Here is an 18,609-nt window from a genome sequence, read left to right on the forward strand (position 1 = left end):
ACTGTTACGCTCAGTGCTTTTAGTGTAGAGGTCGGTAGTGAAAGAGCCATCAGGTTGTAGAATGACTAAGGTGTCTAGGAAATTGATCTGTGTAGTACTGTAAGACATGGTGAAAGAGATACCTGGCCAGGCCGTGTTCAGCCAATCGAAGAAGAACGCGAGGGCTTCCAACGATCTGTACTGATCACTTCGGTCTACCCGCACACCTCACTGGACCAAGCTGGTTATCCTCACCTAGCTGATCATATCACTAATCAGACCTATAGACCATAGGAGCACCTATCACCATGGAGATTGTTCACCCAGCATATCATCTCCGTATAGGCACTTCAGCTCCATATCACTTGTCCTATGTCGCCTGTATTTTCATTCCTTTTCTACTTTCTCCTTGCCGCGCTTTCCGCAGCGCTCGTGTTTTTTTTTTTTGTTTTTTTTCCATTGTATTGCCCTATCCCTATGACAACGTGATGTCACTTCCGGTCACCATACACAGGAACTCTCATTGAGCTGCACACTGAGGTAGTCCTCACAGCGCGCCGTCACTTCCTGTCTGCCACCCAGCCGCTGATTGGCTGTTGGAGCTGGCTTGTCCCGCCCCTTTCTTATAAGATGGCGGCCGCACTTACTTCTGATCAGACTAGCGGTGGACACCGCGTCTGACAGCACCACCATCCAGCTCGGTCTCCTCAGGTAAATCCCCTGCACTAGAGCGTTTCTCTGATCGGCCGGTTTTTGCTGTATGTAAAATTTTTTTTTTTTTTTTTTTTTTTTTTCGGTATGTAATTTCTTTTTCATTATCCACCCACAGTACCGCTCCTATCTGACTCACACATAAGGTATGTTTTACCTTATATCCCCTGACACCCTGTGCTTACCGGTCCATGGGAATTTTATGGGACTTTCTTACACTTACAGACGCTGCTTTTTTGTACCCTATGACCATACGGTCTATTCTATTATTCTACAGTACGGTATGTACCTCCTCTCCCACTATCATCTTTCTGGTGTATCTCTCCTTATTTCATCCTGAGTGGAACATAATTCAGCCTAGATATTCGGGTTATTTTCTCCCCAGCATATACTCTATGTATAGATTGACCAGAGTTTTGTACCGATGCTATTGTCCTTTTCCAAAATACCTTGTATATACTTTATTTTGTATGCAACTTTATTTTCTGTAATTTTTGTTTACACTTGTTTTTGGTTTTCACATGTAGTTACTGACGAAGGTCCATTCAAGGACCGAAACGTTTATTGGGTACTACTACGATTAAAATTGCACTAAAGCATCAGTTGAGTGCTGGGTTCTTTTTCTTTATAGTCTATGAAGGTGTGGGAACCTAACCTAGCACCATTCTTCTCCAGTAGTGCACACGGTTTTTGTATCTGATAATCTTCCCCTACGTGATTGCACACTGACGGGTCATGTCCACATTCTCCTATAATGCTGAGGAGACCTCGAATATCTTGGCACGTTCCACTTTCAGTAGCGATTTTTTAAAAATCCCTCCTAGGGAAGCAAGGGGGAGAGATCTAGAAAGGGAACTCCGTCACCTTACCAACATCGAACTTCACTGTGCCACACTCTCTGAGTATCTTCGAGCACAACGGATCCCTAGGGGTCTACGGGTTCCACTACGTCCCACACTGTTTCGGGACTCTCCCGAGTATTGCACCAGATATGAACAAATATTAAATAAATGTTCTTTCGACATTATTACCCTGACGATTGAGCACCTGCAGAAAGCGATCTCCACAAGCTCCGAGACCATCAAATCCATCGAGGCTCAACTGTCTTCATCTGGGACCCCCGAGGAACTGACTACCCTCAAGGACCAAATATCCAGAAACATCGAGAAGCACCGACGGGAGACAGAGGACAGAAAACGTAGCAAATTCAATAGGGACACGGAGGACTACGAGCGCCAACAGGTATACAGATGGCAGGACAATTATGCCGGACGTCGAAACCCATCTCGCCAGGCCCAGCGTACCTCCCTCGACTACTCAACATCAGGCTCAGAACAGGAGTTGGGTACCCCTGCCACACTTCCACCCCGTTTTTTAGGCCAACGACAACGCTTCCCGAGAAGAAGACCACGAGGCGCGGCCACGGACATAGGAGGAGACTCGGCCCAAGGGAGGATAACGAGATCTCAGGTACCAATCCATTGGTAATTAACATCTCTGATAGATTACTTGGTGTAGCGGAATACAAAGTCCTGCAGAAGGGTTTGTCTTTTTGTCCATCATACCAATGTCATACATTTGATCTTGAAATGGATCTTCAGAGATTCTTTCGATCACTTAGACTTAAGGCCTTTTTCTCCACATCTCCCGAATCATCTTCTACCCTACCCTCCACGGGCTCATCTGACGGTCCTCTCTCTTCACGGAGCCTAGGGCTCTACACCAAAAGTCATTTCAGACCTCCCCAAGGCTCACACGCCATGGAATCTTTCATAGGTTTCGTGAAAGAATCATTTAAATTACTATGTGAGGATATCAGAAAGGGTAAATTGTTTTTTCCCCCCAATCTCTCTCCCATGGAACGACAAGCCATACGGGGCCTACAAAACGACAACAACCTCATTTTCAAACCTGCAGATAAAGGGGGCGCCCTTGTGATTATGAATAGATCGGACTACCTTCTTGAAATCAAACGCCAACTAGGTGATCCCACGATCTATGTTAAATTACCACATGACCCCCTATCCGTGACTCGTCAAATCATCTCGGACACTCTTTTGAAATATATTGAGTTAGGGGTCTTAGACCCTAAGACACGGGACTTCCTCACCAAACTACACCCTATCACCCCAGTATTTTATACCATTCCCAAAATCCACAAAAACTTAGAGAAACCCCCAGGGAGGCCCATAGTCGCCTCTACCGACTCTATCCTCTCCCCACTGGCCATTTACCTAGAAAAAATTCTCACCCCATTGATTAGGACATCAAAATCCTTTATCCTGGACACAGGATCCTTCCTTAACATCCTGAAAGACATAAGTCCCATTCCTCCACACTCAATTCTGGTAACAATGGATGTAAAAGACTTGTATACATCTATCCCCCATGTAGAAGGCATCAATTCGGTCCATAAACTCCTGACCCAGTCCGGCTTGCTACCCAACCAGATCAACTTGTGTATTGACCTACTAACCATCATTCTTACCCGTAATTATTTTTTGTTCCAGGATGACTTTTATCTACAAATCCGTGGTACCGCGATGGGCTCCAACGTAGCACCCCCGTATGCTAATTGCTACATGGCCGATTTTGAGGAGAGTCAGATATACCCTCACCCACTATTTCGTGACCACGTCCTTGTATGGAAACGTTACATCGACGACGTCTTTTGCATATGGGGGGGCTCGTTGGAAGCCCTCGCGTTCTTCTTCGATTGGCTGAACACGGCCTGGCCAGGTATCTCTTTCACCATGTCTTACAGTACTACACAGATCAATTTCCTAGACACCTTAGTCATTCTACAACCTGATGGCTCTTTCACTACCGACCTCTACACTAAAAGCACTGAGCGTAACAGTTTGTTACATTTTACGAGTTTCCACCCTCCGGCCACAAAAAATTCAGTACCTAAGTCCCAATTTTATCGGGTCTCTAAGATTGTGTCTGACACAGAGCTTAGATCGATCCGCCTCCAGGAAATGGCTTCTAAGTTCACTCAACGGGGTTACCCGCCAGCGATACTGGAAAAAGCCGCTGCCCCCCCTACCCCACGACCCAATAGAGCCTCTAATCGGATCCCGTTTGTTCATTCATATCACCCGTTTGCGTACATTCTACATAGGTCAATACGCCGGAATTGGCACCTGCTGTCCAAGGGTTACCCCAACGTTACTGAGTTTCAGAACCCTTTTCTTCCCTGTTTCAAACGTCCACCCAACTTAAAGGACTCGTTGGTCAGGGCAGACTTGGGATCAGGTATTCCATCCCCCCGCCAACGGTTCTTACAGAGTCCACGTACCGGGACCTTCCCATGCCTGAACTGCTCTCAATGTCATAATGTCCTTAAAGGACCCCGCTTCCATCATCCTCGCTCTGGAAAGTCATTCCGAATCCCGGAGTATTTCACATGCGCTTCATCATGGGTTATATACTTAATCAAATGTCCCTGTGGACTTCTATACATAGGTGAAACAACGCAACCTATTCGCGATCGGATTTCCAAACATAAATCCACGGTCCGCTGTAAGAACCTGTTGTTACCCATCCCCCTCCACTTCCATAATTTGGGTCATAATATCTCACAGCTACAGTTCCAGGTAATAGAACATATCCCCCCCATCCGGCGGGGTGGTGATCGGGTTGCTCGCCTAAAGCGGAGGGAAGCGTTTTGGATCCACACATTGGAGACCCTCCACCCATTGGGACTCAATAGAGACTATGATTTAGCCTCTTTTCTCTGAGACTGTATGGTACTATCGGGTGATCTGCCCTGCAATGTGGTATCATGTTATTTTCCCACAGGTCATTACGGACTTCTTCTATCTTACTGGTTTTGTTATTTTTACCATTGTAAGTCATTGATGCAATTTTTACCATTGTCTAATTCTTCCTTTCTTTTACCTCTAGAGTCGTCTGTACTGATCACTTCGGTCTACCCGCACACCTCACTGGACCAAGCTGGTTATCCTCACCTAGCTGATCATATCACTAATCAGACCTATAGACCATAGGAGCACCTATCACCATGGAGATTGTTCACCCAGCATATCATCTCCGTATAGGCACTTCAGCTCCATATCACTTGTCCTATGTTGCCTGTATTTTCATTCCTTTTCTACTTTCTCCTTGCCGCGCTTTCCGCAGCGCTCGTGTTTTTTTTTTTTTTTTTCCATTGTATTGCCCTATCCCTATGACAACGTGATGTCACTTCCGGTCACCATACACAGGAACTCTCATTGAGCTGCACACTGAGGTAGTCCTCACAGCGCGCCGTCACTTCCTGTCTGCCACCCAGCCGCTGATTGGCTGTTGGAGCTGGCTTGTCCCGCCCCTTTCTTATAAGATGGCGGCCGCACTTACTTCTGATCAGACTAGCGGTGGACACCGCGTCTGACAGCACCACCATCCAGCTCGGTCTCCTCAGGTAAATCCCCTGCACTAGAGCGTTTCTCTGATCGGCCGGTTTTTGCTGTATGTAAATTTTTTTTTTTTTTTTTTTTTTTTTCGGTATGTAATTTCTTTTTCATTATCCACCCACAGTACCGCTCCTATCTGACTCACACATAAGGTATGTTTTACCTTATATCCCCTGACACCCTGTGCTTACCGGTCCATGGGAAGTTTATGGGACTTTCTTACACTTACAGACGCTGCTTTTTTGTACCCTATGACCATACGGTCTATTCTATTATTCTCACCTAGCTGATCATATCACTAATCAGACCTATAGACCATAGGATCTTATCATGTATCTATGTATACAGGGAGCTCCCCCTAGTGGTGGCTGCAGACAGGATCTTATCATGTATCTCTGTATACAGGTAGCTCCCCCTAGTGGTGGCTGCAGACAGAATCTTATCATGTATCTCTGTATACAGGTAGCTCCCCCTAGTGGTGACTGCAGACAGGATCTTATCATGTATCTCTATATACAGGGAGCTCCCCCTAGTTGTGGCTGCAGACAGGATCTCATCATGTATCTCTGTATACAGGGAGCTCCCCCTAGTGGTGGCTGCAGACAGAATCTTATCATGTATCTCTGTATACAGGGAGCTCCCCCTAGTGGTGACTGCAGACAGAATCTTATCATGTATCTATGTATACAGGGAGCTCCCCCTAGTGATGGCTGCAGACAGGATCATATCATGTATCTCTGTATACAGGGAGCTCTCCCTAGTGGTGGCTGCAGACAGGATCTTATCATGTATCTCTATATACAGGGAGCTCCCCCTAGTGGTGGCTGCAGACAGGATGTTATCATGTATCTCTGTACACAGGGAGCTCCCCCTAGTGGTGGCTGCAGACAGGATCTTATCATGTATCTCTATATACATGGAGCTCCCCCTAGTGGTGGCTGCAGACAGGATCTTATCATGTATCTCTGTATACAGGGAGCTCCCCCTAGTGGAGACTGCAGACAGGATCATATCATGTATCTCTGTATACAGGGAGCTCCCCCTAGTGGTGGCTGCAGACAGGATGTTATCATGTATCTCTGTATACAGGGAGCTCCCCCTAGTGGTGGCTGCAGACAGAGTCCTGTCATATATCTCTGTATACAGGGAGCTCCCCTAAGTGGTGGCTGCAGACAGAATCTTATCATGTATCTCTGTATACAGGGAGCTCCCCCTAGTGGTGACTGCAGACAGGATCTTATCATGTATCTGCATACAGGGAGCTCCCCCTAGTGGTGGCTGCAGACAGGATGTTATCATGTATCTCTGTATACAGGGAGCTCCCCCTAGTGGTGGCTGCAGACAGGATCATATCATGTATCTGCATACAGGGAGCTCCCCCTAGTGGTGGCTGCAGACAGGATGTTATCATGTATCTCTGTATACAGGGAGCTCCCCTAAGTGGTGGCTGCAGACAGGATCCTATCATGTATCTCTGTATACAGGGAGCTCCCCCTAGTGGAGACTGCAGACAGGATCATATCATGTATCTGCATACAGGGAGCTCCCCCTAGTGGTGGCTGCAGACAGGATGTTATCATGTATCTCTGTATACAGGGAGCTCCCCTAAGTGGTGACTGCAGACAGAATCTTATCATGTATCTCTGTATACAGGGAGCTCCCCCTAGTGGAGACTGCAGACAGGATCTTATCATGTATCTGCATACAGGGAGCTCCCCCTAGTGGTGGCTGCAGACAGGATGTTATCATGTATCTCTGTATACAGGGAGCTCCCCTAAGTGGTGACTGCAGACAGAATCTTATCATGTATCTCTGTATACAGGGAGCTCCCCCTAGTGGAGACTGCAGACAGGATCATATCATGTATCTGCATACAGGGAGCTCCCCCTAGTGGTGGCTGCAGACAGGATGTTATCATGTATCTCTGTATACAGGGAGCTCCCCCTAGTGGTGACTGCAGACAGGATCTTATCATGTATCTATGTATACAGGGAGCTCCCCCTAGTGGTGACTGCAGACAGGATGTTATCATGTATCTATGTATACAGGGAGATCCCCCTAGTGGTGACTGCAGACAGGATCTTATGTATCTCTGTGTACAGGGTGCTCCCCCTAGTGGTGGCTGCAGACAGGATGCTATCATGTATCTGTATACAGGGAGCTCCCCCTAGTGGTGGCCTCAGACAGGATCTTATGCATCTCTGTATACAGGGAGCTCCACCTAGTGGTGGCTGCAGACACAGTCCTGTCATATATCTCTGTATACAGGGAGCTCCCCCTAGTGGTGGCTGCAGACAGGATGTTATCATGTATCTCTGTATACAGGGAGCTCCCCCTAGTGGTGGCTGCAGACAGGATCTTATCATGTATCTCTCTATACAGGGAGCTCCCCCTAGTGGTGACTGCAGACAGGATCTTATGTATCTTGGTATACAGGGAGCTCCCCCTAGTGGTGGCTGCAGATAGACAGAATTCTATATAATAAAAGGAGAAATTCTCTTCATTTCAGACTTTGGAGTTAGTAAACAAAATCAAACAGGTCACTATAATATAGCTTTATATAAATTATTCTTACCTTTGTAGTGTCATCATGTGACCGCTGATACCGTTTCCATCGGCAACCGTAAATTCCGGTCAGGCATGACAAACATAACTGCGGCTCATAGTACTGTAGCGGTTGGTGCTTTACCATACTCTCTCCAGCTATTCAGCAGACGGCTACTAAATGTCCATCGGGGCGTGCTCCTCCTGACAATGGAGAACAAGAAAATAGGAGGAAGGTCACATGACTATTAAACAATAACAAAACTGAAGTATAATTTTCAGATTCTTACTGGTTCAATGTATAAAAAATATAATGGCAGACATGGCTACAATGTAATTATTTAACTTAGGCAGCAGTTTGTGCTGCAGAGCTGCTCTTCCTAAGTGAGTTTCTGCAGAGGATCGCCCCTCTTACAAGAACGCAGGCATTTTACTATGCGGACATAATATATAAGAGCCACATCGCTCCCTACCAGGGGTTTACGCTCGTCACTAACTTCTGTATCCGCTCACTTGGAAGCTACATTAAGGGGACATTTCCCTTTAAGGAGCGGCATGGCAACATTTTCCAGACCATATGACGATTCCTCTCCAGGAGGCTATCATCATTCACAACGCCAACCTTTATAAATACCAAGGAAGGAGATCACAAATGTGAGAAGCGGCAGGAAATCGGGGGCCACAACCGGGAACAGATCGATGAGCGGCGAGCCTCCAGACAAGACGGATGGAGGAGCCGGAAAATTCTTATCTCGTTACTGGATCTGAATCCATCAATCAGATCTCAGCATCAAGAGGAGGTTCGTTTTTTAGAGATCATTTAAGTGTTTTTTTTGCTTTTTTTTTTTTTTTTTTTTTTTTTTTTTTTAGAGTTTTGTTTTTTGCCTCATTTACATTATATGTGCAACATTTTTCCAAAAGGACAAACGCAGTTCAAGAATTTAGCGCAAAATCAAACATGCTTTTCATTTTTCGTCTGCAACGTTTTCCAGATTTTTAGAGTAATAAGTCATATGTTCCTATAAAGTTTAGTAAAATTTGAGCAGAAAGGTTCACGCTTATTTTTTTATGTAAACAAAACACTCCACGAGGGGGCTGGAGAAATTTTGAACAACGCTGTTTGTTTAGAAAAATCATACTTGATGAAATCAGCTGGAATCATTTGGAAATCCCAAATCACGGCCACAAAAAGTGAGCATTAAAAAGAAACAGCAAAAAAAAAAAAAAAAAAAGAAGCAAATACAAAAGAAATTAAACTTAAAAAAAAATATTAAAAAGGAGAATGGGGAACAAATGCAGGCAAACTGTTCATAAATAACAAAAAACTGGACTGATACATATATTTTCACACAAACCCCCAAAAAAGGTCAGGACAAAATTGTTGGCTACTTTTCCACAATTGTGGGTTAACAACTTTGTTTCAATCATGTGATGCTCGTTCACACTCACCTGTGGCAAGTAACTGGTGTGGGTAATAGGAAAATCACACCTGAATGCAAATAAAAAGGGAAGAAATTGACTCAATCTTTGCATTGCGTGTCTGTGTGTGCCACACTAAGCATGGAGAACAGGAAGAGGAAAAGAGAACTATCTGAGGACTTGAAAACCAAAACGGTTGATCAATATTAACAATCTAAAGGTTACAAGTCCATCTCCAGAGATCTTGATGTTACTTTGTCCACAGTATGCAACATAATCAAGATGTTAACAACCCGTGGCACTTTAACTAATCTCTCTGGACGTGGACGACAGAGAAACATTAACGAAAGGTTGGAACGCAGAATAGTCCGGATGGCGGATAAGCAATCCCAATCAAGGTCCATAGAAGTTCAAGCTGTCCTGCAGCCTCAGGCACGGCGCATCAGTGTCAGTGTGATCTATCCATCTACATGTGAATTAAATGCTATGGCAGGAGACCCAGAGACAAAAAAGCTTGACTGAAGTTTGCAAAAATGCACATGACTAAGCCAAAATCCTTCTAGGAAAGTGTCTTGTGGACAGACGAGACTGAGATAGAGCTTTTTGGTAAAGCACATCAATCTACTGTTTACTGAAAATGAAATGAGGATTACAAAGAAAAGAACACAGTACCTACAGTCAAATATGGTGGAGGGTCAAAGATGTTTTGGGGTTGTTTTGGATCCTTTGGCACTGGGTGCCTTGACTGTGTGCAAGGTTATCATGAAATTTGAAGATTACCAAAGGATGTTGGGTCAGAATGTAGTGCCCAGTGTAAGAATGCTGGGTTTGCGTCCTAGTACATGGGTCTTCCCGCAGGACACTGACCCCAAACATACTTGAAGAAGCCCCAGAAATGGATGGAAACAAAAGAGCTGGAGAGTCCTGAAGTGGCAGCAATGAGTCCGGATCTAAATCCCACTGATCACCTGTGGAGAAATCTTACAATTTCTATTGGGAGAAGGTGAAATATGAGACCGGGAGCAAATTGTAATATAAAAGAGTTTTCCAAATTTCCCGCTGAGAGGTGTAAGAAGATAGTGGATGGTTATAGGAAGCGATGGATTGCAGCTATTTACTCCAAAAGGTGTGCAACCAAATATTAGGTTGAGGGGGCCAACAATTCTGTCTGGCCATTTTTGGGGTTGTGCGTGACATTATGTCCAATTGGTCTTTTTCTCTCTGTGTATTGGAAAAACACACAGAAAAAAAAAAACTAAAGGAAATAAATGTGTAATCGCAATAATTTTTTTTTTTTTTTTAGAAATACAATTTTTCAGAACAATTTCAAGCGTGCCCACACTTTGTCATAACTGATCAATCGATATTATTTGCTAGTAATAATATTAATATATACACAGACACGAATTATAATGAGTTGGGCTTTAACATGGATTAGGGCGAATATCATAATTTAAAAAAAAAAAAATAATAAAATTAATTAGTTCAAAATCCCAAGTTCTTATCATTTCTATTGACTGGAGGAGAAGTTCGCTACTTTCTCGTTCACTTCTATCTTCATGACCCGAAAACGTCAGGTCCCCATAGTAATGGTTTAAGCATAGACAGTCAGTGAGTGGGAGAAACTGTTAGTTCCTTCTGGAAACCAGTTACATGTAAAGAATACTCAATAAACTTCCCATATGTAACGCCATCTGCCCACCAGTCACCGCTAGGATGGAGAGGATGACGACACCATTAGAGAATGCAAGATTCTAGGGCAAAGGACGGTTCTCTTTTTCAAGAGAAATTATATTAAAAATTATTACATATATTAAAAATTATATATTAAAATAATATATATAAAAAATTAAAAATGATTATATATTAAAAATCACATATTAAAAATTATATATTAAAATTATATATATAAAAATTATTATATACGGTACATATAGAAAATAAATATATATATATATATATATATATATATTTATAATAAAAACATATATAGTTAAATTTCAAGCTGTCTAATGCTGTGATAGAACAAAAAATATGCCACTGAGCGGAAGCACAAGGGGCCCGGAAAAAACAAGGGGGTCAGAGGAGGCGTGGAATAAGAGACAAAGGAGTGCGGAGGGGTGGGACAGTAGAACAAAGGGGTGGGGGGGGGGGGCAAAGATCCAAAAGATTGGGACAGAGGAGGTTCGGTAGCAGATTATTTATTCTTCATATTCAAAAATGCAAGAAAACTTACACGAGACGCAAGTTTATATATTTAGGGAATACATATCGGACGGAGGAGGGTTTGGCTCACAGCTACCTTGTCACCAGTAAGAAGGCTGGAGGGGACAATTTTCAAATTGATTTTTTTTTTTTTTTTTTTAAATAAGGATAAGATCTAACAAAATAATTATATACACAGTACATATGCGATCATGGTGCAGAAGGTTTTTTTTTCCCAAGCTATACATATTTATTATGTAAACTAGGGGGCCAGAAGCCATAGACATGAAGACCCCCGCAGACCGCCCCGTAGCACGAGCATATCATTAATTCAAAACTGAAAATAAAGATTAAACAACAACCGCAAGCCGGATTTCATCACCAGGTATCACTGTAATCAGTATAACAGCGCCGACCTGACAGTGTGTGTAGTCACTGAGCACAATACTGCTGACAGGGGCGCATTAAAGTAAAAAAAAAAATTAAACAACCAGAAGTTGATCTGTGACTTATTTTCTATAAGATCAATCAGCACGAGTTTCTTCTGTGATCATGAATTCCAGCAGATTTACACAAACATTACTCCTAATGACTACAAAAGCCTAATGAACTCGAGGACAGGAACACCATGGATTTATCGACAAGATAATTAGCTACTAATGACAAGTACACTTACGGTAATTATTTTCAGTTTCTGTTGAACCATGTAAATTTCGGGCTTTGATTTTAATAGGATCAGTATTTTAGATTCTTGTATATACAGTTGTGTTCAAAAGTTTACATACTCCTTCAGAATTTTTACTTTCTTGGCTTTTTCCCAGAGAATATGAATGATGACACCAAAACTTTTTCTCCACTCATGGATGGTGGTTGGTGAAGCCATTTACTGTCAGACTACTGTGTTTTCTCTTTTTAACTCATAATGACAACCCAAAATATGCAAATGACCATGATCAAAAGTTCACATACCCCATTTATTAATACCGTGTATTGCCCCCTCTAACATCAATGAGAGCTTGAAGTCTTTTGTGGTAGTTGTGGATGAGGTTCTTTATTTTCTCAGATGGTAAAGCTGCCCACTCTACTTGGCAAAAAGCCTCCAGTTCCTGTGAATTCCTGGGCTGTCTAGCATGAACTGCGCGCTTGAGATCTCCCCAGAGTGGCTCAATGATATTGAGGTCAGGAGACTGAGATGGCCACTCCAGAACCTTCACTTTGCTCTGCAGTAGCCAATGACAGGTCGACTTGACCTTGTGTTTTGGATCGTTGTCATGTTGGAACGTCCAAGTACGTCCCATGCGCAGCTCCCGGGCTGATGACTGCAAATTTGCCTCCAGTATTTGCTGATAACGTGCTGCATTTATCTTTCCTTCAACTTTGACCAATTTTGGTCTCATCAATCCAAATTACCTTGTTCTAGAGTTTTGAGGTTTGTCTCTGTGCTGTTTTGTGTATTTGATACTTTGTGGCATTTGCGCAGTAATGGCTTTCCACACAGCTAGTTTTCCAGTATTTCAGCTGATGGTATTTGTCGGGTTTTCCTTGCATCCTGAATGATTTTCCTGGCAGTTGTGGACGACATTTTTGTTGGTCTACCTGACCGTGGTTTTGTTTTTACAGAGCCCCTGATTTTCCATTTGTTAATCACAGTGTGAACACTGCTGACTGACATTATCAATTCCTTGGATATCTTTTTGCATCCCTTTCCTGTTTTATGCAGTTCATCTACCTTTTCCCATAGATCCGTTGATAATTCATTTTGCTTTCCACATGACTCACAATCCAGAAACATCAGTGGCTGGATGAAAGATGCAGAAGTCTGTCTGGATCCCAGAAATTCACTCAGCTTTTATGCACACACTGATTACAAGCAAACAGGTCACAAATGAGGATGTTACCTTTAGTAGCTGTTCACACCCATTTGTGTCAACTTCTGTGCATGTTATCAGGCCAAAATCACCAGGGTGTGTGAACTTTTGATCAGGATCATTTCGATGTTTTGGGTTGTCATTTGATTTAAACACAGTTTCACAATAAACAGCTTCACCCAACCACTAACCATGAGGGGAGAAAAAGTTTTGGTTCCATCATTCATATTCTATGAAAAAAAGGCCAAGAAAGAAAAAATTCTGCTGAGGTATGTAAACTTGAGCACAACTGTAGGAGCAGTATTATAGTAGTTATATTCTTGTACATAGGGGCAGTATTATAGTAGTTATATTCTTGTACATAGGGGCAGTATTATAGTAGATATATTCTTGTACATAGGAGCAGTATTATAGTAGTTATATTCTTGTACATAGGAGCAGTATTATAGTAGTTATATTCTTGTACATAGGGGCAGTATTATAGTAGTTATATTCTTGTACATAGGGGCAGTATTATAGTAGTTATATTCTTGTACACAGGAGCAGTATTATAGTAGTTATATTCTTGTACATAGGGGCAGTATTATAGTAGTTATATTCTTGTACATAGGGGCAGTATTATAGTAGTTATATTCTTGTACATAGGGGCAGTATTATAGTAGTTATATTCTTGTACATAGGAGCAGTATTATAGTAGTTATATTCTTGTACATAGGGGCAGTATTATAGTAGTTATATTCTTGTACATAGGAGCAGTATTATAGTAGTTATATTCTTGTACATAGGAGCAGTATTATAGTAGTTATATTGTTGTACATAGGGGGCAGTATTATAGTAGTTATATTCTTGTACATAGGGGGCAGTATTATAGTACAGTCATGGCCAGAAGTTTTGAGAATGACAGCAAAATTATATTTTCACATGATCTGCTGGCCTCTGGTTTTTATTAGTGTTTGTCTGATGTTTATTTCACATACAGAAATATAATTGCAATCATATTATGAGTACCAATAGGTTATATTGGCAGTTAGAATGAGTTAATGCAGCAAGTCAATATTTGCAGTGTTGACCCTTCTTCAAGACCTCTGCAATTCTCCCTGGCATGCTCTCAATCAACTTCTGGACCAAATCATGAATGAAAGCCATCCATTCTTGCATAATCAATGCTTGCATTTTGCCAGAATTTGTTGGTTTTTGTTTGTCCTCCCGTCTCTTGATGATTGACCACAAGTTCTCAAAGGGATTAAGATCTGGGGAGTTTCCAGGCCATGGACCCAAAATCTCTATGTTTTGTTCCATGAGCCATTTAGTTATCACCTTTGCTTTATGGCATGGTGCTCCATCATGCTGGAAAAGGCATTGTTGGGCGCCAAACTGCTCTTGGACGGTTGGGAGAAGTTGCTCTTGGAGGACATTCTGGTACCATTCTTTATTCATGGCTGTGTTTTTAGGCCGATTCCCTTGGCTGAGAAGCAACCCCACACATGAATGGTTTCAGGATGCTTTACAGTTGGCATGAGACAAGACTGGTAGTAGCGCTCACCTCTTCTTCTCCGAATAAGCTGTTTTCCAGATGTCCCAAACAATCGAAAAGGGGATTCAGAGAAAATGACTTTGCCCCAGTCCTCAGCAGTCCACTCCCTGTACCTTTTGCAGAATATCAGTCGGTCCCTGATGTTTTTTATGGAGAGAAGTGGCTTCTTTGCTGCCCTCCTTGAAACCAGGCCTTGCTCAAAGAGTCTCCGCCTCACAGTGCGTGCAGAAGCACTCACACCAGCCTGCTGCCATTCCTGAGCAAGCTCGGCACTGCTGGTAGTCCGATCCCGCAGCTGAAACAGTTTTAAGATACGGTCCTGGCGCTTGCTGGTCTTTCTTGGGCGCCCTGGAGCCTTTTTGACAACAATGGAAGCTCTCTTCTTGAAGTTCTTGATGATGCGATAGATTGTTGACTGAGGTGCAATCTTTGTAGCTGCGATACTCTTCCCTGTTAGGCCATTTTTGTGCAGTGCAATGATGGCTGCACGTGTTTCTTTAGAGATAACCATGGTTAACTGAAGAGAAACAATGATACCAAGCACCAGCCTCCTTTTAAAGTGTCCAGTGATGTCATTCTTACTTAATCATGACTGATTGATCGCCAGCCCTGTCCTCATCAACACCCACACCTGTGTTAATGGATCAATCACTAAAACGATGTTAGCTGCTCCTTTTAAGGCAGGACTGCAATGATGTTGAAATGTGTTTTGGGGGTTAAAGTTCATTTTCTGGGCAAATATTGACTTTGCAAGTACAGTAATTGCTGTTAAACTGATCACTCTGACATTCAGGAGTATATGCAAATTGCCATTAGAAAAAATGAAGCAGTAGACTTTGGAAAAATTAATATTTGTCTCATTCTCAAAACTTTTGGCCATGACTGTAGTTATATTCTTGTACATAGGAGCAGTATTATAGTAGTTATATTCTTGTACATAGGAGCAGTATTATAGTAGTTATATTCTTGTACATAGGGGGCTGTATTATAGCAGTTATATTCTTGTACATAGGGGGCAGTATTATAGTAGTTATATTCTTGGATATAGGAGCAGTATTATAGTAGTTATATTCTTGTACATAGGGGGCAGTATTATAGTAGTTATATTCTTGTACATAGGAGGCAGTATTATAGTAGTTATATTCTTGTACATAGGGGGCAGTATTATAGTAGTTATATTCTTGTACATGGGGGGGCAGTATTATAGTAGTTATATTCCTGTACATAGGGGCAGTATTATAGTAGTTATATTCTTGGATATAGGAGCAGTATTATAGTAGTTATATTCTTGTATATAGGGGCAGTATTATAATAGTTATATTCTTGTACATAGGAGCAGTATTATAGTAGTTATATTCTTGTACATAGGAGCAGTATTATAGTAGTTATATTCTTGTACATAGGGGGCAGTATTATAGTAGTTATATTCTTGTACATGGGGGGGCAGTATTATAGTAGTTATATTCCTGTACATAGGGGCAGTATTATAGTAGTTATATTCTTGGATATAGGAGCAGTATTATAGTAGTTATATTCTTGTATATAGGGGCAGTATTATAATAGTTATATTCTTGTACATAGGAGCAGTATTATAGTAGTTATATTCTTGTACATGGGGGGGCAGTATTAGATCAGTTATATTTGTGTACATTGATGGAATGCTACTGTGTATTGGTTGTTTTTGACAAAACGTTTTTTTCCCCCTTTTTCGCCCTTTTTCTTGGCATTGAATCTACAATGAGCCTGGCAGAAATATTCTCCAGGACTATATGAAATAGTAGATTTCTGGTATATAAGATAAAAAAAAAAACACAACAAAGCTTAAAGTAAAATCTAGATTTCAGAACCTTATCAGTCTTTATGGCACTACAGATGTTAATTGGGATCGTTTCTGGAGCGACCCTAAAGTCTTGTTACATTTTGTCTTACAGGCACAGGACAAATTTTGCTTCATCCTGCTGAAAATAAGTTCATAAGAGAAGCCGGTGACAATGTATTATATTCCTGAGCACTGGGCTGCACACAACAAATATGACAGATGCGGCACTTTGCGCTCCCAGACTGGGCTCATTCTCTATTTTACGGGGCGTTTACCGCTAAATATCGCTGACATTAAACAAAGATATAAAACCATCCAGGGGAGGAAAAGCCATGCGGTTTCATAATCCATTAAACTATATCATCTGTAGTGAGCGGCTCTTGGCAGGAGGAGCGGGCAGAGGAGGAGCGGGCAGAGGAGGAGCGGGCCGCCGTACAGGCATTGTGGGGGCATTGCATAATATATACAAAGCCGGGCCAGAATATGACCGCACAGACTACTGCCTCATCATCCAAGGCTTGTGAATTCCTGATAGATAAGGATGACATTCCTGACCGGACTTTGGGCCGTGTATGATCCTCCCACCCCAGAAATCTGAGATCTCGTTGCATAATATAAGGAACACTCTGCCAAAATCCTACGTTACTCAATCTATCGAGAGTCCGGTTTCGATACAACGTAACGCAGCAGGTAGAACAATGTAACATTGTATCGAGCAAGGAATGAGAGGAGCAAAGAAACTAAACTGGTCCCCATAATGTCTGCAAAGAAATGGTTACAACTTACTATAGATTAGATTAGATAGATTAGATTAGATAGATTAGCGAAATTAGGATTATTTAGTCTAGAAAAAAGACGACTGAGGGGCGATCTAATAACCATGTATAAGTATATAAGGGGACAATACAAATATCTCGCTGAGGATCTGTTTATACCAAGGAAGGTGACGGGCACAAGGGGGCATTCTTTGCGTCTGGAGGAGAGAAGGTTTTTCCACCAACATAGAAGAGGATTCTTTACTGTTAGGGCAGTGAGAATCTGGAATTGCTTGCCTGAGGAGGTGGTGATGGCGAACTCAGTCGAGGGGTTCAAGAGAGGCCTGGATGTCTTCCTGGAGCAGAACAATATTGTATCATACAATTATTAGATTCTGTAGAAGGACGTAGATCTGGGGATTTATTATGATGGAATATAGGCTGAACTGGATGGACGAATGTCTTTTTTTGGCCTTACTAACTATGTTACTATGTTACTATGTTACTGCACCAGAGCGGGATGAATCTTACAGGGAATGTGAAAATTACCTATTGCTTAAAACTAGTCTATGTTAAATATACTTTTAAAATTGTTGGCAATCTATTTCACCTATTGTGAATGGTGGATCCTGTGTTATCTACTGTATATAGAGGTGTTATCAGTCATTGTACAGGAGGAGGTGAGTTGTGACATCACCTATTGTGAATGGTGTATCCTGTGTTATCTACTGTATATAGAGGTGTTATCAGTCATTGTACAGGAGGAGGTGAGCTGTGACATCATCTATTGTGAATGGTGGATCCTGTGTTATCTACTGTATATAGAGGTGTTATCAGTCATTGTACAGGAGGAGGTGAGCTGTGACATCACCTATTGTGAATGGTGGATCCTGTGTTATCTACTGTATATAGAGGTGTTATCAGTCATTGTACAGGAGGAGGTGAGCTGTGACATCACCTATTGTGAATGGTGGATCCTGTGTTATCTACTGTATATAGAGGTGTTATCAGTCATTGTACAGGAGGAGGTGAGCTGTGACATCACCTATTGTGAATGGTGGATCCTGTGTTATCTACTGTATATAGAGGTGTTATCAGTCATTGTACAGGAGGAGGTGAGCTGTGACATCACCTATTGTGAATGGTGGATCCTGTGTTATCTACTGTATATAGAGGTGTTATCAGTCATTGTACAGGAGGAGGTGAGCTGTGACATCTATTGTGAATGGTGGATCCTGTGTTATCTACTGTATACAGTGGTTCATCTCACAAAATTAGAGTATCAAAAAGTTAATTTCAGTTCTTCAATACATAAAGTGAATCTCCTATATTCTATAGAGTCATTACACACAGAGTG

The 18,609-nt window shown here is 42.1% G+C and overlaps 2 protein-coding genes across 4 annotated transcripts in view; one reads left to right on the top strand and one right to left on the bottom strand.

The window, feature by feature from the left end:
• The window catches only part of LOC138671321 (glycerophosphodiester phosphodiesterase domain-containing protein 5-like), a 223,757-nt gene that overhangs the window by 142,265 nt on the left and 62,883 nt on the right, over positions 1–18,609 (bottom strand). For all 3 annotated transcript variants that reach the window (XM_069759409.1, XM_069759408.1, XM_069759410.1), the window contains exon 2: positions 7,684–7,856. In XM_069759409.1, the coding sequence (XP_069615510.1) occupies positions 7,684–7,800 (117 nt within the window). In that variant the 5' untranslated portion in view covers positions 7,801–7,856. The remainder of the gene's footprint in view (positions 1–7,683; positions 7,857–18,609) is intronic.
• Positions 1,426–5,173, top strand: LOC138671498 (uncharacterized). The gene is made up of 2 exons (XM_069759674.1): positions 1,426–2,160; positions 4,600–5,173. Exons 1-2 carry the CDS (start codon positions 1,426–1,428, stop codon positions 4,612–4,614), a joined length of 750 nt encoding a protein of 249 aa, XP_069615775.1. The 3' UTR covers positions 4,615–5,173.

The sequence above is a fragment of the Ranitomeya imitator genome, chromosome 3, assembly GCF_032444005.1.
Source record: "Ranitomeya imitator isolate aRanImi1 chromosome 3, aRanImi1.pri, whole genome shotgun sequence".
Taxonomy (NCBI): Eukaryota; Metazoa; Chordata; class Amphibia; order Anura; family Dendrobatidae; genus Ranitomeya; species Ranitomeya imitator.

What these genes read in the sequence shown, in the direction of transcription:
- LOC138671498 (XM_069759674.1), top strand. Translation starts at nt 1,426, where the DNA reads ATGTCCACATTCTCCTATAATGCTGAGGAGACCTCGAATATCTTGGCA.